At 41.5% G+C, this 20,363-nt stretch overlaps 1 protein-coding gene across 2 annotated transcripts in view; it reads left to right on the top strand.

The window, feature by feature from the left end:
• Window positions 1-18,717, top strand: part of LOC306773744 (rho GTPase-activating protein 6-like) — a gene marked incomplete at its 5' end in the record, with an annotated part of 109,008 nt that extends 90,291 nt beyond the window's left edge. For both annotated transcript variants that reach the window (XM_079263642.1, XM_079263643.1), the window contains 11 exons: window positions 6,417-6,565; window positions 7,436-7,564; window positions 7,681-7,876; window positions 7,966-8,021; window positions 10,953-11,103; window positions 11,190-11,338; window positions 14,569-14,748; window positions 15,456-15,547; window positions 15,631-15,881; window positions 16,009-16,080; window positions 18,033-18,717. In XM_079263642.1, coding sequence (XP_079119768.1) covers window positions 6,417-6,565; window positions 7,436-7,564; window positions 7,681-7,876; window positions 7,966-8,021; window positions 10,953-11,103; window positions 11,190-11,338; window positions 14,569-14,748; window positions 15,456-15,547; window positions 15,631-15,881; window positions 16,009-16,080; window positions 18,033-18,580 — 1,973 coding nt within the window. In that variant the 3' untranslated portion in view covers window positions 18,581-18,717. The remainder of the gene's footprint in view (window positions 1-6,416; window positions 6,566-7,435; window positions 7,565-7,680; window positions 7,877-7,965; window positions 8,022-10,952; window positions 11,104-11,189; window positions 11,339-14,568; window positions 14,749-15,455; window positions 15,548-15,630; window positions 15,882-16,008; window positions 16,081-18,032) is intronic.
• Window positions 18,718-20,363: the final 1,646 nt, after the last annotated feature.

Raw genomic sequence — 20,363 nt, 5'->3', positions numbered from 1 at the left:
CAGTTCTTAGAATTTAGGCAAATATAACCTCAGATGAACAATAAGCACAGCATTTATTTCACAATAACTTGTTGAGAACTGAGTACCATCTCTGTTTCTGTAAGGTCTAAGAGGGTGAATAGCAGGGTATGTGTTGCACCCTGTGAAACAAATACACTTAACGAACTGATCATTGATGTGATAAGACTATAAATTTATATTTGGAGAAATTAAAAAAACAAACCTACAAAAGGCACATCCCAGACTCTACAGGCCTCATCCAGTTCATGCCTGTAAAGCAAGAAAAGTATGGAATGGTTTGCAAACAAACTAATTTTTAATACTAAAATGTATTTTTAACATATATAAATATAAAAAATATATATATATATATATATATCCATCCATCCATCCATCCATCTTCTGCCGCTTATCCGGGGTCGGGTCGCGGGGGCAGCAGCCTAAGCAGGGAAGCCCAGACTTCCCTCTCCCCAGCCACATTTGCCAACTCTGCGGGGGGGATCCCGAGGCGTTCCCAGGCCAGCCGAGAGATGTAATCCCTCCAGCGTGTCCTGGGTCTTCCCCGGGGTCTCCTCCCAGAGGGACGTGCCTGGAACACCTCACCAGGGAGGCGTCCAGGAGGCATCCTGACCAGATGCCTGAGCCACCTCAACTGGTTCCTCTCGATGCAAAGGAGCAGCGGCTCTACTCTGATCTCCTCCCGGATGACCGAGCTCCTCACCCTATCTCTAAGGGAGAGCCCGGCCACCCTGCAGAGGAAACTCATTTCAGCCGCCTGTATACGAGATCTCGTTCTTTCGGTCACGACCCACAGCTCATGACCATAGGTGAGGGTAGGAACGTAGATCGACTGATAAATCGAGAGCTTCGCCTTCTGGCTCAGCTCCTTCTTCACCACGACAGACCGGCGCAGAGTCCGCATTACTGCAGACGCCGCACCGATCCGTCTGTCGATCTCACGCTCCATCCTTCCCTCACTCCTGAACAAGACCCCGAGATATTTAAACTCCTCCACTTGAGGCAGGACCTGACTCCCGACCCGGAGAGGGCAATCCACCCTATTCCGGCTGAGGACCATGGTCTCAGATTTTGAGGTGCTGATTCTCATCCCAGCCGCTTCACACTCGGCCACAAATCGCTCAAGCGAGAGCTGGAGATCACGACCAGATGAAGCCAACAGGACCACGTCATCCGCAAAAAGCAGGGACCCAATCCTGAGGCCACCAAGTCGGATCCCCTCAACCCCTCGGCTGCGCCTAGAAATTCTGTCCATATAAGTTATGAACAGAATCGGTGATAAAGGGCAGCCTTGGCGGAGTCCAACCCTCACTGGAAACGAATCCGACTTACTACCGGCAATGCGGACCAAGCTCTGACACCTGTCGTACAGGGACCGGACAGCTCGTACAAGGGGGTCCGGTACCCCATACTCCCGGAGTACCCCCCACAGGAGCCCCCGGGGGACACGGTCGAATGCCTTCTCCAGGTCCACAAAGCACATGTAGACTGGTTGGGCAAACTCCCATGCCCCCTCCAGGACCCCAAAGAGGGTATAGAGCTGGTCCACTGTTCCGCGACCAGGACGAAAACCACACTGCTCCTCCTCAATCCGGGATTCGACTATCCGGCGGACCCTCCTCTCCAGGACCCCTGAATAGACCTTACCAGGGAGGCTGAGGATTGTGATTCCCCTGTAATTGGAACACACCCTCCGGTCCCCCTTCTTAAAAAGGGGGACCACCACCCCAGTCTGCCAATCCAGCGGTACTGCCCCCGATGTCCACGCGATGCTGCAGAGGCGTGTCAGCCAGGACAGCCCCACAGCATCCAGAGCCTTAAGGAACTCCGGGCGGATCTCATCCACCCCCGGGGCCTTGCCGCCAAGGAGCTTTTTGACCACCTCAGCGACTTCAGCCCCAGAGATAGGAGAGTCCACCCCTGAGTCCATATATATATATATATATATATATTTATATATATATATATTTTTTTTTTTTTTTTTTTACACCAAAGTGAAGATGTTTTGTTGTGATCCACAGCAACTTAATTGGTAAAAGCCAAACAGGATATCAACAGAAATGTGTAGTACTAGCTGTGAAGCATGGTGGTGGATGGCTAAGGATTTGGCCATGTTTCGCATGCCATATCTTGCCACCACTGAGTCAATCAGGAACTCCTACATATACTAAATCATTGTAGAGTCACGGTGGAGTCATCCCCCAATGATCCCAAACACTGCAGCAAATCTACCAAGAAAAGCTGAAAATGAAAAGAAGAAAAAAGAAAAATCAAGTTTTTACATTGATGGGGCCTTGAAGTCCTGTTTCCACCAAGGGGACTGGGTCAGGATGGTACAGTTTCATACAAATCCCTGATTTCTGTTTGACAGCAAACTGTACCCTCACCCGGTAAGCCAGTCTGGAGTTGTATAGTGATGATGTGCCAGCTATGTGATCGTGTGACACATATGTGCTACTCCTTTGTGTCAGATTGGTAAGATTGGTCCTAAAACAGTAGGATGGCCTGGGTTGGATATTCTGGTACTCTTTCCAGTTTATGTCCGTGAGAATGCAAAAAAAAAAGCGTTGCGTCCCAAGCCGGACCCTTTGGTAGAAACAATGGACATCTGTGCATAAATGAATGCTTGCATACCTCAGTTTATCATACAGAAAGGAATTCTTTAAGTTATTCCTGCTAAACAGTTTCGACAAGCTAAGTTTCATGACCTGCTGGTAGTTTTTCCATATTTTGCACCTGCAGCTTAATTTAAATTTTGTTAGATTAATAAAAAAAATTGTTTTGCAATTCCAGAAAGATCCAGCCTGATCCAATTGGTCAAAAACATGGCCAACAGTGTAGCAGCTGCTCATTCTTTGTTTAATACATTCCAAATTAGCCACTTGGCAAGTATTATACAACTGTGGGTCATGCTGGTGTCAGTAAGTAAGCGAGACAAAGACCTCATCTTGTGTCATAACTAGAGATTAACTCCTTGCAGACCTTTCTTCGTGTAATAAATGTTAGAAAACACAAAGAATCATTAGGGGTTTTCTATTCCACTTTATTAAGAATGCGTCAATCTAATTTTATCCTAAAAATGAACTACAGATGTCCTTTGTTAATTACTTTTAAAATGAAGCTTTTTGTCAGCGTTGACTGTAATGATGATGAGGCCTTCATATCCCAGCTGTGGAAGTACATTCTGTTGCACCAGCTCATGTTGATAAAAAAATATTGAATTTTTCTTTTATGTTTGAGATTTATTTAGGTTAAATTAAGTGTAAACTTACTGTAGATAGTTTTCCCTCCACTGTATGCCTGGCTTCCCCTCCAGAGCCCAGAAGGCTCAGATGTACTTGTGCTCTCAACAGCAAAGGGATTCCAAGTTTAATTTTCTCCTGGGGTACCCAAATACCAGCCATGTATTACACTTTGAAGTGGGCTCAGGCTTTTCTCTGCAAGAGAGAGGAACAATGCCATTTATGCCAATGTTTCTGCAGAAATCTAGGTTCTAGACATATGGTGATCCTGCATCTTTGTTGTATGGATTGCTGGTTTGTGAATTGCCAAAGGCTGAATACCCGCCAACCAAATCACAGTTTTACTGATCATTTTCGGCACGTTTTCACAAGTTTTACCGCCAGGTAATCCCCACCCATCTAAAAAATAGATTCAAATCATGCAAAACGTCCCTGAAGCTGAGATAACTGCCACACTCCAGTGCATGTAATAAAATGTTTGTACACACATCGCATAGATGTGAAGAAGGATAGCCATGTCCAAAGCCACTGCAGGCCTCGATAATGTAGATTTATTTACAATAATGTCAGCTTGACGGATACAGCTTGGTTGTGGGCTGTTGTCTTGACAAAGCCCCGCTCATCATGCGTATTAGTGAGCATAAAAATGCACGCTTCTGTATGTGTGTGGTTATGTAAGTCCTAACACTGTAAGGCTACAGAGCAAACTCGTTGTGTCACAGTGTTAGCGGTCATGTTGTTCGCAAACCGCAGCCCTCCACTTGTGTTTGTGGAATGCACTTTGCCTTTCCTCTCCCAGTATTCCTTTTCTGTGCTGCATCTCTCTCTCTCACACACACACACACACACACTGCACAGCTGGATGTTTTCTCAACTGTTGGCTCAGGCTCTGGGATTGTGTACCATGGAATATATCTTGTGATAGCCCAGTATGACATCATCCTGCTTCTAGGGAAGCCAAGTGCATAATTGGATGTGTGCAAACTCCAATTTTCATCCAGACTAATCCTTAAACTGATGAAAGTTTCTACTTGAGCTGATTTTAGCTTTAACTTTTGCTTTTTAGGTGGGAATATTTCTCCATTACCGCCATTTGCTTTCATAAATTTAATGGAGCTTAAAAAGATGCTCTCATTGACAGTGGTCTGGGATGGCCTGGTCCTCTTGTACGCCGGGTGGAACCTCTCCCAGGGCTCTCATGGGGTCTCTGGTCTGGTTTTCTGTTGAAACATGCTACTTTGTCAAAACATCCTGAATTTGTAGGTTTTAGTCAGTCTGTTTTACTCTATCAGGAAAGAATACTGTGCGTAATTTTTACACAGTTTACAGTTTTGTGTAATCACAATTTAGCATTACACTTCACAACTGGAAATTCCCCAATCAAATTGGACTGCCTTATATATTGGTACTGATAGGATTTGTCAGTGTAAATTAATGAATGCATCTATTTACATATTACATAATATTGAACAATGATTTCTATGAACATGCATAAATTAGACAAAAGGAATTATTTGTGCAGCGTCTTTGACATGGTGTTCCATGACTATGGGGCTTCTGGAAAGGGCTTTTTGCTGCTGCCCTCTGGGTAGGTGTGTTATTGATGGATGGTTGGGTTGCACAGGCCCTGTCTTGCTTGTTAGATTTCATACCAACAGCTGTAGTTATTGGTTTCACAGTCTCATTGCTGGTTTTATTTAATGGTAAATATTAGGGCTGTGACGATATGCTTTTGTCCCGATTCGATTCGATTCTGATTTTTTTGGGTGCCGATTCAATTTAAATTGCGATGCTCAAAATTCTTCAATATTGATGATTTTTGTAATTAAAAACAATTTTATTTATTTATTTATTTATTTTTATCTAAAACTTCTTTTTGCTAGTAATTTTTCTTGATTTCAGTTAGGAAAAAACAACGCATTAGCCAGACCATCATTCTGCTGCTATAAGGCCCAAGAAGACAAGTAGAAAATCAATAAAACCAATGAAAATGACAAAAATTTTATCATGGATTAATTTTATTTATTTGAAAAAAAGAAGATTTTTTTAACAAAAAAAAAAAAAATCGATTTTAAAATTGTTAACAAAAAAAATCCTGATTTCCGATTTTTCGATTCAATTTTCCCACCCCTAGTAAATATAATATTTTTGGATGAGCTGTGATGGACTAGTGACATCTCCTGGGTGTACCCTGCCTCTCTTCCAATGACTGCAGGGATAGGCTCCAGCTTCCCAGTGACTCTTAGTTGGACTAAGCAACTGAGAAAATGATTCAATTAATCTATCAGTCTTTGATTAGATTAATACTGTGCTATCCTGTTGATGGCACTCAAAGTGCTTGCTTTGAATCTGTTACTCATTCACTTCACATTTATAAGCCACATGTATATCCAACGCTGTCCTGGACAAGACTGGTGGTAACAAAGCACCCGATGCACAACAACGGTCTGTCTCACTACGACCAAACACTTGTTCACATTCTTACACCAACAATGCCAACATTGAAGGACGTCCCATTCAAAGAAAACCTGAATGGGACTAAGCAGGACTCAAACCGCCAACCCTCTGGTTATTAGATGACCTGCTTTACCACCTGAACCACTGGTTGTGTTGTTATATGTTTTCTTAGCATTCTTATAGGTGCTCTTGAGGATTGTGTGCTTTGTTTTTTCATTGAGGCTGTTATGTTTCTTCACAGCTGTTTTGTTTTGGTTGCCTTCCCTTGTTTCCTAAGATCCAACATGAAACGGTAATTTAATAGTATTTAAAACAAAGAATAATAATGAAGTATTTTCCGTAAGGCTGCGATGTAGGACAAGTTTCTAGTTTCTGAAAATGGTGGACAAGCTTACACTGGTAGTAGGTGGGAGGCATCACAGTGGGGTTATTTTTGCATTTGTGGGCTGTCGTAGCCAGACGTCTGTTGGCTTTTTTTCTGTGACGTAACATTGGAAAACAGATGTAAAACTTTTAATCCTGCGGTGAGAGTTTGAACCAACACAGTACAGATGCTTTGTGATGTTTTTATTAGATATGCGTAAAAGCAAAGCTGTTTCTCTTTTAGCTGCTATCTTTGGTCGTTTACTGTTATTTAATCAGCTTCCTTCCCAGATGTTACATCCTTCCGTCTTCCTGACTTCTTCTTTTACCCCACAGAATGCATTCCGCAAGCCTTCAGCATAGCCCTCTCCCAGGTCATCGCTAATGACAGAACACACAGGCAGCGTCAGGATGGTTATCGTCAGGACCATCCACAGCGGGAGGAGCACAAGGACTCCTCCGACCTCGTTTCATCCATTTTACAGGTCTGTCAACTCCTCTGGTGAAATTTTCCATGCAGTCCTGTGCAAAAGTCTTAAGCCACCCCTCATTTCTTCATATCCTGCAAGGTGAATATATGACTGCTGAGATTTACAAAAAGTGAACGATAAAGGTTCTGCAATTCTAACAAGCTTTAAATTTAATATTTGCAAATCGCAGCTTGTTTCTTCCTGCAGAGTCTGAACTGTCTTTGCAAGACTTCCTTTTAAATTCTTTAGTCTGCAGTTATTATTCCGTGAGCATGTTGAGACCTGTTGCCATTTTCAGTCCATTTCTTATGTCATTTGGCATAGCTCAGACTTTTCTCCCTGTTTCCCTTCACCCTTCCATGGAGACCATTTCTGACGAGGCTTCAGCCAAAGTTAGATAAAATCAACTGAACATCTAAATGTGTCTCTTTGGTTTAGTCACGTTGTTTTATTTTTATTTTTTGTATTTCTTAAGGATATCACTTTCACATACTGATTACTGCCCATTTTTTAGGCCTGCAGCACTTTTTTTCCATTCAATAGCTATTTGGTAATAACATTGTTTGGTGCAAAACCACATTTTTTTTGTGGTCAAATTGTGTGATCTGTAACATTTTTATGGATTCAACATGAAAAATGTGATCAAGCTGAAGGACTGGTCTGAAAATGTATACTAAAGCAAATAAAAGTCTAGAAAAACGTCTGCTCAAGACCATTATGGAAAATTACCAAAAGTCCGGTGGCTTGGAAGGAAACCAGAAAGAAATGAGAGTTAGCTTAAGCCTTCACGCAGAGCTGTGTGAAGTATCTTCAGGTACATGTCACAAAATAAAGCACCACATGACAAAAAATTGGAAAATACTGAATAATTTATGTGCTGTGCAGTTTGCCACGAAGCGACCGTCCAACAAGGAGTTATCCAGCAGTAACTCCTCACTGAGTTCCACATCAGAGACAGCCAACGAGTCGACGTCCCCAAACACTCCCGAATCTGCACCACGAGCCCGCAGGAGGGTGAGGCAGCTGCTTTAAATTCAGACTGGCCTCAAGTGTTTGGTTTTTTTTTATTTTTTTTATCCGTTTTCACTTTGCTGGATTCAGTTTGAATCAAATGCATGATCACCCCCCAGGGAGGCATGTCAGTGGACTCCATCACAGACCTGGACGACAACCAGTCCCGCCTTCTGGAGGCACTGCAGCTCTCCCTGCCAACCGAAACACCCAACAAAAAGGAAAAGCACAGGGACAAACGGCTGAGCCTGAATCCCATCTACCGTCAGGTACCCCGAGTGGTTGACAGCTGCTGTCAGCACATCGAGAAATATGGTGAGCTGTTACTAAGCTGCTGGGACTGTCAGGCATGTACATCCAGCTCTGACACTAAAATTACAGAGTTTCTTCTATTTTGCACTCAGGTTTGCAGACTGTGGGGATATTTAGAGTGGGAAGCTCTAAGAAAAGAGTCCGACAGGTGAGTATTCTTCAGTTTTTCCTCATTTTAACAATGAGGAAAAAAAAAATCATGTTTTAATCAGAAAGAGCATCTCTTAATGTTTTTGTTATTCCAACAAGTGAAATTATTGTTTGAACATGCACACATTTAATTTTCAGCGACCTTTGATTTCAGAACACAGAAGTAAAGGAAGTTTAATGGTGCAATCAGTGCGACGCTTCTCACTTGCATCCGTTTTGTTGAATGATTTCATAACAGGCTTTCTCTTGTTGCAGTTTCAGAGATGTGTTTGTTATTGAAGGGAAAACGGTTTAATTCACCAGCATCCACAAAAGAAAAACCTCTGATTGTCCAGACGGCATTAGCAGAACTTTGAACAATGTCACAATAAAAAGGAACATTTAGTTGTGATAAACTTTAAAGCAACTGTGCTGTGCAAAAGTCTTAGATTACTCTATGATTCCGGATTTTGCTTCCATGGAGACAGGTTGCATTTTGGCCCCATATCCTGCCATATTATTTATGTTTGCACATGTTTTGAAAAAAAATCATTTTCCTGTTTTCATAAAGCAATGGAGGGGTGGGTCGACAAATTTGCACAGTATTTTACAATGAGCAGAAGTATGTTACAATAATATCCTGCTATGAACTAGCGAGCTGTCCAAGATGTACCCTGCCTTTCAACCAAAGACTGCTGGGATAGGCTCCAGCTTCCCCACAACCCTTAATCGGACTAAGCGGTTAGGATAATGAATGAATGAATGAATGTTACAATAATGGAGCTAGAAAGCCCATCCGAAAAGATACTAATTATATAATCCATACTTCTCAATTTTACCATTATCTAATAGGACAATGTGTCCTCACATATACTGATATTTCATTTTAGTCATGGATTTAAATTAGCTTGAATTAGACTGTGTATGCGCTAATCTTTTTATATAAGGACATGCATGTATGTTTAATTATTTTTGGTTTGTTGCAGAATTTCTTTAAATCTTACTTAAAAGTTTTTATTTGTTGGTATGAAGTAGATCTACTCAAGCAAAAGATGACATGCAGAGTTCCCCAAGGCTTCAGTTTGGGCCCTCTATTGTTGTGCATCTGGATCAGCGTGCCTAAAGTCGGTGCTTGAAAGCTGCTGTCCTGCAGGTTTTTTGCTGTATCCTTGCTCCAACACACCTGGCATGCATTAAGTAAGGGATAATGCCCGATGAGGTGTCCATTATCAGAAATTATTGGACAACGTGGAGGCGTGAACCGTCCTACACAAAGCATCATCCATTAATTTCTGATAATGGACACCTCGGAGGGCATTATCCCACTTATACCATGGTCATTCACAATTTAAGATCAATCACTAATGTTGTTCTTACTGTTAAAATAATGTGACTATTTAATGTCTCTTGTTGTGGCATTGCCAAAGTAACCGCCGTTCGCAGCACCTGCAGTTCATATGGCAGCAGATACTATTGCAACAAATCACAGTTGATGGTGAAATATGATAGTGTTGCGAGATGTGTGTGACTGTGTGGTGCAGGGAGCTTAGTGTGTATGAACGTGAGTGAGTGTTTCCGCACGGCACGCCGTCAGGTGATCGGCCTGAGAGATAAAAGTGTTGATCTCCCTTAAATCCCTTAAACGGATTCAATGAAAATATGGTGATTTTCTAAAAATGCATATTTCTTCACAATATGAGGGAAATCAGGGAGGATGTGCGATAGTTGGTTCTTTAATAGCATAAGAAATCATTTGGCCATGGAAAAATTTAAATGTGAACAGCACGGACCATTTTAATTCTTGAAGATCGCTGTGAAATTGGCATAACCACTGGAGCATTAATGCAGAAAAAAAACAGACACACCGCTGCAGGGTGACGTCAGAGTCACTCTGTCCCTGTTTGAGAGATCTGGAGCTTCATCACAAACTAAATATAAATATACATGTAAATGCTACAGGATTGTGGCCCTCAAGGACCAGAGCTGGACACCTTTGATCTATATGTTTCCACTAACTCCAATCAAAGAAACAAACAAAATATCTTATTAAAATTATGCTGACACAATCTGTATATTACTGTTTTACCAGAAGCCATTGCAAAGCTAATGGTGACATTTAAACCAGCTCTTCTAATTCAAATCTTAACTAGTTTAATTGGAAACGCTAATCTCGGTCCAGTTCAAGTTAACCAAATGTAAGAAGCGAACTACAATGCCTGACACTCTTGGTACAACACAGTACATTGTGGGTAAAGGTGACCAAAAAATATGCACATAAAACACAATAGCTGGGGGAAATGGCTCATGGTCAGGCATGGAAGAAGGCACTCAACATTTCTGGATGGACCAGAAAACAAAGATCCATCTCTTTGAAAAGATAGATAACTATCGCAAGATTTCTCCTCAACTTTAGTCAGCTTTGTCAGAAACAACGAGTCAAGGTGGAAACCTTGGTGTTATTTTGGATCCTTAGTCTAATCTTTTTACTGTAACCATATCAGCTTCTAACACGATCACTTTCTGTCAAACATTTTCTCCACTGATGGTTCCTAGATTCAGGAGAACCAAACCAATTCACAGTGATTTATTTGTTCCAAGTCTCCAATTTTTTCCTGAAGACCAACAATTTATGAGAAAGAGTCCAAGTCAGTATTACTGCCTGTTTCTTTAAAATAATGATAATAAAAACCTATCATCATGTCCTGGATTTAGTGATATAATTCCCTGAAAACCCTCCATAAAAAGTCAGATGGTCAAGATTACAGCCCATACTGGTAGAACTCGCTGGAATTCAGAATCCAGCAGGTCACTGGAGGACCAGAAGGAAGGGATTGTGTGAGGGTGTGTACTGCATAGAGTATAATGTTCATTGTTATGTCCAAAGGATGTTTCTGAACACTCCCCTTCCTCTTTTTCTCCCTCCTCCATTGCATTTCTTTATGAACCGCAGCTGCGCGAGGAGTTTGATCGCGGTGTTGATGTCCAGCTGGATGAGGAGCACAGTGTTCATGATGTGGCTGCTCTGCTGAAGGAGTTCCTCAGGGACATGCCTGACCCTCTTCTGACCAAGGAGCTCTACACGGCCTTTATTAACACCACATGTGAGCATCCTGTTACAGGGTTTATATGTTTTCAAACATGTGCAACAACTTGTCTCTTTATCACTTCATCCTGATCTGCGTTGCAGTGTTGGACTCCGAAGACCAGCAGAGTGTCACTCAGCTTCTGGTCTACCTGCTCCCAGCATGCAACAGTGACACTCTCCACCGACTTCTGGAGTTCCTGTCCACCGTGGCTGATCACGCCCATGACCAGCAGGACAAAGACGGACAAGAGGTGAGAGCAAAACGAGATGGAGAGGAAAAGAAAGAAAGAAAGAACCACATCCAGTTGTTGGCTTGCAAACTTGGTCTAAACAGCTTGTGGGAAGCTTTCTTGCAGCTCATTGGGTGTAAATGACCAGGAAAAAAAGTGATAAGAGGTGATTGTATACAGAGTTGTCAGAGTCTGAACACATGCACTGCACAAACACTGATGTCAGATTACAAAGTAGTTCTGCAGCGATTATGTGAACGGCTGTGTTTACTCCCAATCTGCTCTCCAGACGACTGGACTCCCTGGCATTTGCTGCTACTGGTTGTAAAAAGCACAAGGAAAGGCCAAAAGACACCTTAACTCGGAGAATTATGTGCTTCTTCCAGTCGGGTTTCGTAGCCTGAATAGGAAAAATGTTCCAAGAATCTCCTGAAAAGTATGATCAACAGAAGAGCAATAATCAGACGTCCACATAAAGTATTTTTTTCAGCTATTCAGAAACTCTGCAAATCCTTGTAGCAACATAGTGGGATTATACTCACACCTCCCATTTAGGAAAAAAACAAACCAAATCTCTCTTTGTTGTTGGTATAAGTACAAATAAAGTTAAATTTCCTCTTAATTTTTTTCCCCCCAGTTTTGGCTTAGCTTCCTGAACAGAGCTGGCCTCCAAATACCTCTTCATTTAGTTTCAAAGCTTCAATTTTAGCACAACTTAGCAATTACAAATTATTTATATGCTGTTGAGCAGTTTAGCTTTTAGTTTTGTTTACATGATTTTAATGCATATTTTTGTTTTATAAATACCAAATTAAATAATTCAACACAGAATTACAGCAAGCAAATCAAATAAAGGCCAAAAGGAACATTAAAACACTTTAGATGAGTTCATTCTGCACTGTTTGCCAGTGCATTTGTAATGTAAATCCAACTTCCAACTTGGCATGTGCGATGATACTCCCAGTCCTCAAAGAGCCTCCCCTGCATTCTTTCACATAACAGTATTATCATGGTCTTTCCTTGTGCGTGATTGGCCACTTGATCTTTCATCAACATCAGGCCCCACCTCTTCTTAGATTCCCAACAGGAGTGGGCTCTAGTGGCTTGTTTGTGAAGGGTATGTTACTATTCATCAGAACTTTGTCTTTAATGCAGGGATCTCAAGCTCCAGTTCTCAAGGGGCCATCCTGCAGGTTTTAGACGTTTCCCTGCCTCATGGATCATGATACAGAACTTTTAAACAAGTTGTTGGATAAATTTAATTTCATTAGCCTCATAGCATAACAGCCGAAGTCATATTTTTGGCTAAACTGTGATATCGTTTTAACTGTACTGTCTTGATGTGCACCATTACCTACAATCAGGCAGATTTGGAGAGTTCTTAGGGAAAAGAAGAACCTAAAACCTTCAGGACAGTGAGTCTGAAGAGGGGCAAAGTTCAGGTCCCTGCGTTGATGTGTTTGCAGAGCTCCTTGCTTTTGACAGTGCTGCCAACTGGTGCCTTTCAGCTCATGTATATATTATACTGAGATCATGTGACACTTAAATTACATACAGGTGGACTTAATTGTGGTAATTAATTTGCTTTTGAATATAATTAACAACACCAGATCTTAATTTGAGCACATACATTTAAATTAATATGCACATGCTAGTTTTAGTATTTTACTTTCCACTGAGTATTTTAAGTTGCTGACTAAAAACCCCAAAACGAATTACAGGTTACAATGCAACAAAACAGGAAAAGATTCAAAAGGAGGAAAATGGTGTTTTATTTAGATTATGTCAAAAGAAGTCCCCAAAGCACTGACTCATACATGTGTGCTTGTCAAAGGAAAATTTATTTCAGTGTCTAAAAATGACCTTGATGTACTGTGTTTGCATGATTCGCGGATTTATGGCAACAGTATCTGGGACTGTGGCCGGAAGTCCAACTGGTTTAAGCTCGTCTGGGAGAGTTTCTTGGCTGCGAATGGTTCCCATCTCTCTGCTGGGACTGGGAGTGGAAAGGGAGTAAACTAAACACGAAATAAATTCATTTGGTTTTTCCAAACATTTAAGGGGTTTTAATCTGAGTTGCTAAATGTGTGACAAGATTGCATCATTTCTCAACCCCAGTGAAAATAAAGCTAGCTGTTGTAGTCTCCAGCGCTTGCTGAAGTTGACGAGAAACAGAGAAGGGGATGTGGGTAAAAGGTATAAAATTTGTAACAGAGAAGTGAGACGATTTATTTGAAATGATGGAGGAAGGAAGTTGAGGAAAGGAAGGGTCAGCAGAGAGGAGACTAAAGGATTACGAAATGACATCAAAACACCCGTTTTAATTTTTAAGTACATTTAAAATTTTTCTTTTAGGGAAAAGCAATTTTTCCTCATATTTTCATAGACCTCCAATCTATGGATTGAAAATTATTTTCAGTTTTCTAACCTTAATGGAATTATGTCTTTGTTTTGAGACTGAATAAAAGGCCAGTTTATGTGGTCTTTACTGTGATTGCTAACTGTACTACACTTAAAAAGTACATTTGGTTGCTGCCTTAAAGAAATGTTGTATTGCCTTTCCAGAACATGTTTCTTATTGTTGGTTTGTGACTTTGTACTCTTTAGCTTCTTAAAGGAAGGTCTAAATCTTCGAGTTAAGTCATCAGCTAGCAAAGGGCAGTTGCAGTACATCAGTGATTGAGGTGCTAGTTTATGCTAACTGCTCAGCACAGACCACATAATTTGGGCTGCATATTAATGCATGCAGTTTTGAAATATGTTTAAATTAAAGTCGACATCATGTCAACATTTCACTCTGATTTGTGTTGATAATTAGCTAATTGTGCTATTTATGGTGAGAGAAGCTGTAGTTTTTGCAGATTAGCCAATTCTGGTATCAAAACCCCCAAATGAACATGGTAACCATTCACTTTACATCATAGCAACAAGTAAGTGGTAGAAGAAAAGGATCGCTAAAATGCTAATGACAAAGCTAACAGAGCTGATAACATTGCTAACCTGTGGTTTACCATAATGGTGTAAATATGTCTGTATCAATGTAGGCATTGATTGTTTGAATTGTATAGTTACAATTTCACACATTTTGACAATGAGTGGGACAGATTCAGTGGTTTTCAAATGGTGCAAAGGCCTTTTAACATTTTTCTTGCCTATACTTAGTTGTAAACAAGTCCATTTGAATAGAAAACACTCTCAAGTGACCCCTTTGTTTAACAGGGATGTATGTTTCTGTCTTAATGTGATTTCAGATCACAGGAAACAAAATGACATCTTTAAACCTTGCTACCATCTTTGGGCCCAACCTGCTTCACAAACAGAAGAGCTCAGACAAAGAGTTCAGCGTCCAGAGCTCAGCCAGGGCTGAAGAGAGCACAGCTGTCATTGCTGTGCTGGAGAGGATGATCGCTAGCTATCAAATGCTCTTCATGGTCAGTGACTTGGCTTGATACACAATCATTCACTCATGCATGTGGATTTAAAGTAAGACCATCATTCCTGGCATATCAGACTGTATCTTTTACTTTGCCAAAGTTTAGTGGACACAAAGCTTGAAAAAAACTCAAAATATCTGAATGAAAGATGGCAAATATATGAAGTGATTATGTTTGTCAAAGCAGTTCGCTGACAACAATATCAGGAAGATCTTTCCTCCTATGGGTTGTCAAGAAAGGTCAACATTGCAAAGAATACCACCTCATTATTTAGCAAGGAGACCGGGTCACATCCAAAGTGTCTTGCAATCTGAAATCTTTCCCTCGAGGCTTACATTCCTCCTGTAAGCCAATGAAGAGCTTTTAACTGCACATAATTAACTGGACCTGACTTTGCTAAGTCAAAACGATTTTTAGGCAGCTCATGTTCTGTGAATGACAAGAAAGTCGTTTTGTAACCTGCTTATGTCTGGGTTTGCTAAAGATCTGGCAACCTTTACTTTTAAAGGATTTGAGAAAGGAAGCCAACATAGACTTTGGGTTTCTGGACGGTCTTCATCTAAATCCACATATTTTTCAAATAATAATGAGTCTGTATGACTGGTGACCTTTTGTTTGGAAGGCAAATGTTACCAAGAGTAAATTATTGGTTTATTTAAAGCTAAAAGGTTTTTTAATTGACTTAAGCAGTTGGTCTTGTTTAGGTTCCCCCTGATCTTCAAAATGAAGTATTGATGAGTCTCCTTGAGACTGATCCAGATGTGGTTGATTACCTCCTAAGGAGAAAAGCATCACAGTGAGTTCCACTCATGCACTTTCACTTAGGTCGGTCCATCCTCATTGTGTTCTTGATCCCTAGTTTAACATTTTTTTTCACAGGAGTCCGGACTTGTTGCAGGCAGAGGAGCCCTTCAACCTGAATGAGCACCATTCATCCAGCGATTCCAACAAGGTGTCCAGTGGTGAAGTGTCACCTTATGACAACAACTCCCCAGTCCTGAGCGAGCGCAGAGGGGAACCAGGGTGCCCACCTGGCGAACAGAACTTCCGTGTCCCAGATCAGTACTCTGTGGTGGGACAGGTGGCTGGCTGGAGCAGAGAGTCTGGAGCTGATACCTGGGGTTCCAAAGGTGAGCTATACATTAGCTACAGTTTGTACGATAGATTATTGGAATAGGATATCATCCAAAAGGACGTCAGTAATTAGCTTTTCTCTATTATTTATTTCAAGTAATGGTAGGAATTTGCTTTTTTCAGAGGAACATGCTAACATTTGGGGTACGTGGCACAGCACTCTCAAACCAGCTCTAAAGAACCAACCATTCACAGGTAACCAAATTTAAATCAGTCCAACCTTTTGCAAATTGGATTCCACGAAGTAGTGAGGATACACATTAACCCAGCTGTTAAACACGGTGGAGGTAGTGTCATGGTTTAGGCCAGTTCTACTTCATCTGGACTAGAACGGGTTGTCCTCATTAATGGAAATCTGAGCATACCAGTAAATACTAAAATATCCAGACAACTGTTTATAAACTGTATCTTGAGGAGAGTAAGTTTCATGAACGATACAACATTCATGACACTTCTGGAAAATTTAGCTCCAAAGTCTTGACTTTGATCTTTCTCTTTATTTAAAGACGTCAATCAATTGATCCATTTTTACTAGATACATGAAGCTGTGGGTGATGTTTCCAAAGTGGATACAAAAAAAGAGATTTTTTCAGTACCTATACTTTCTTATATGTACAACAATTATTCAAGCAATTAACTATCTGAGACTGCAGGAAATCAGCACTTCAAAGAGGTCCAGTCCAGTCAGCTGGACTGTTCTCGGAAAATGTTTTTTTTCCATTCAGAAGGTTATCTTCAGTAGTCTGGAAGCACTGATGTTTTACAGTCTGAAACCATCATTAAGAGCCATGGCTACCCTGCGTTCTTCATTTGAGACTGAAGGCCAGATCAAAATAACACATAAATATGTGTTTCTATGAAGGAAAAGGAACAAGAATAAAGTTCGTTCTGGCCTTGCTATTTCATACTTCACGAGAAGCTGCATGTGTGGCGGGTGTGTAATTTGTAAAGGGCAGTGTTTGACTTTGCCAGCTGTTACTTTTAACCATCCATTCATCCATGTTGAATAATTTACATCAACTGAAAGATGAAAATTTTGCTTCCCACTTTTTCTACATTAACCTTTCCCGTACTAAATTGCTCTCCAAACAAATAGTTGTTTAGAACAACAATTTTGGCACAAGTCGGAAGAGGTGTTGTCAATCTCTTTAAAGATCCAGAACGTAACTTTCTGATCTTAAAACTCTGCGTTCCAGACTTGTTCAATGCCACAGTGACATTTATCATGTGCATTTCTAGCCAATGCGGGGTTAGCACTGTGGCCTCACAGCAAGAAGGTCGCTGGTTCGATCCTTGGCTGGGGCGGGGCTTGGATGGTGGCCTTTCTGTGTGGAGTTATGCATGTTCTCCCTGGGTATGCAGCTTCCTCCCACCATCCAAAGTTAGGTTATTCTAATTGGTTACTCTAAATTGCCCGTAGGAGTGAGTGTGAGTGATTGTTTGGCTCTGTGTGGCCCTACGATGGACTGGCGAGCTGTCCAGGGTGTACCCTGCCTTTCGCCCAAAGACTGCTGGGATAGGCTCCAGCTTCCCCGCAACCCTGAATTGGATTAAGCGGTTAGGAAAATGAATTAATGAATGAATTTCTAGCCGATGCTACCCGGCAGCATCCCAAGACCGAGAAACCGCACTAAATGACTTTTACGTCCGGGACGCAGCGTGACGTTTCGGCAGAGTTTCGCTTTACGGTATAATCAGGAACTGGCTGTTTTGAACACACAACGTTGCTGATTCAGCAAAGAAACGCAAGAAGATTAAAGAGAGAAAGGAACAAAGCAAGAGTGATCGTAAGATCGCCTTCTGCTGGCTGGAGAGAGCTAACAGGTCAGGTAGGATGCAGGATGGTAGGATGCCGAAGTAGCCATAGATACCGGTAAATGACGGCGGAGATGGCAAAAGTTCTCTAGTGTGTCTTTAAGATAGATGAAAGGGTCCTATTTGGCGATGTCACATTCTTACTTCACTCTCCATCTGGATTAAAGAACCTCTTCTAAATTAAATCAAAACATCTTCAGCTGACTGCCGTGGCATACCACCGCATGTTCATTTCTAAAAAATTCAAAGAGTTTTTACATGTTAATTAGGCTTTTCCTTAATGACAGGGATCCATTTGTTGTCCATCTAAAGTGGTGGTCCTGTTTTTCTAGGTTCCCATGGCAACATGTCAGAAGGAAGCTCCCGCAGCTCACAGGAAGGTCTTGATGGACCCCATGGCGACATCAAGCAGCAGACAACGGTTCAACGGACTCAGACGACGCCTGGCATCTCTGAGTGCAGACCTCACCGACCGGTCACCCGGGTGTGCACGAGCCCTCACGCGGAGACGAGGCGACCTCGCCTGCAGCTGAACAACCCCTCTGTGACGTCACATCTCAACAGCACACAGGGCCCCCAGCGAGCAAGCGGACAGGGGGTCAACTCGACCTCCAAACCTCACAGTGGAGCAAACGCCAGCGAAGGTCCCCGCTCTCCTCCCCCGTATAACGCCCAGCACCGGTTGGCCGGCTCGCAAAGCTCTCCTCAGCTCGCAACATCGCAGAGGCCGAGCGCGGTGCCGAGTAACTCAGGCTCAAACAGAGAGCCTCCAATGGCGCCACAGAGCCCGGAGTGGCAGGACTGGCAGAGGGATCGATGGCAGATCTGGCAGCTGCTATCCTCAGACAATGCTGACACACTACCTGAAACGCTGGTGTGATCTCAGACTACAAACTCCTCAGAGTCTCTCTGGAGCTTCTACCCAGAAGCCAACCAACGGCACGATCAAAACGACAATCGCTTCCGATCATTTTGTTCCCTGTCGGCTCGCTTTTGTTTACGTGTGCAGCTGCTGCCTCAAACAGACTTTCACATCCAAGAGCCACCTGCATTTCTTCTGTATCGACGCTAGAAAGTCACTTCTGGGCCATGTGTTCTGTCCATTATGTCTTCATGACTTAGGAGCATGAAAGAAATGCTCACCAGAAATACCTCAAAAAACAACCCTTTCAAAGCATCACCTTATTTTATTTTGTAATTCTGAGTGAGTTCCTCCTTCTCAGTGTAGAAGAAAACAATCAATTCTATTTTTAATACTTGCATCATTCACTCTTACAGACACTAAGATGTACGCGTTAGTAACTGCTGCTAAATGTAGACGTTTTATGTGCATACTATTAATATAAATCGGTGAAATGCTGACTTTCCAGTGTCAGATTATGATGGACTGTAAATATATCTGTGCATACACTAACTTGCATAAACATTACATGTAAATTGATTTGTAAAATCTATAGTTTGCCTCAAAGTATCTACCTAAAACAAGTCCTGTCACTTAACTGGCAGTCTAGACTGCTGTTTCTGTCTTTAACAATGAATGTAAAAGCATTCAATTCTAGCTTAAACATCATTATAAAGCACTCAGCTGTGATTTTAGCTCCTGTGTGCTCCTGCAGGAACTTCGTGCCAAAGCCTCTTTTCTCTGCACGCCAAGCATTTGCCGAGCATTTTGTCTAGAATCTGACAAAAGAAAGATTTCTTTAAAAAAAAGAAAATGAAATTTAAAAGTTCAGATGTATTTTAACTGAATGCCGGAAGGATTTGTAATAATCATTTAAAGATATTCAAACTGTAAGAAAGTACTGAAAGTTTTAAAATGAGATAAAAACAACCTCAGTTGAACATCTGAAGTCTCTTAAACAGAAACAAAGTGAGTATTCTCCATGATTCAGGAACTTCTACAACTACTTTAGTAGTTTGTGCTTGTTATTTTCAGTCTTTGAAGTGATTTCGGATGGCTTTTGGCCCACTGACGAGCGCACCGAGGTTTGCTGACATTTCATCCAGGAAAGCCCAGTGAGTCTGGACTCTGACTCGGTCGTTTCGAAGCCATTTTGACGAGTTAGAGCAGAGCTTTAGCTGCCAGATAGCTTCATATGACTCAAGAATACTTTGGGAAAGTTCACGGTCAGTTCAGTGACTGTAAGGTATCTAGATGGAGTGGCTGAAAAACATGTCCACATCCTCATTCCTCCACCTATCTGCTTCACTTGGATTTTTCTCCAAAGAGCATTCTTCAGATTTTTGCAGTTTATCTGGTTGAGATTTGATCTTTGGTGAGCTCACCAGGTCTGCTTGGTTTTTTTTTTTACTATTGTTTGACTTAAATATTTGTTATGTGTGAATAATCGTTCTCACAGTAGGCTGATAAACTTAGAAGCCTTCCCAGAATGGGTACAAACAGTTACTCCTCTACGACCATTTCTGATGTCTTTCCTCCTCGGCACCTGGACACCTCTGGAACCTCGTATGGATCCAGTATGGATATATTTCGATTTAGATCAAACGAATGACTCACTGTGTTGTTGAAGTTACAACTTGAGGTTGCATTTTTCTGATTTTAAGACTTATTAAGGAGCAGATTTTATTGTTATAGTTCTATCCTGACATGTAAAACCTTTGAAGTGAAAGGATAAACATTTACTTGTCGGCATTACAAAATA

The sequence above is a fragment of the Telmatherina bonti genome (assembly GCF_933228915.1).
Source record: "Telmatherina bonti genome assembly, chromosome: 24".
In the NCBI taxonomy this organism is placed as follows: domain Eukaryota; kingdom Metazoa; phylum Chordata; class Actinopteri; order Atheriniformes; family Telmatherinidae; genus Telmatherina; species Telmatherina bonti.
The sequence above is the reverse complement of the archived record's forward strand: the minus strand, read 5'-3'. Positions and strand labels throughout refer to the sequence as shown.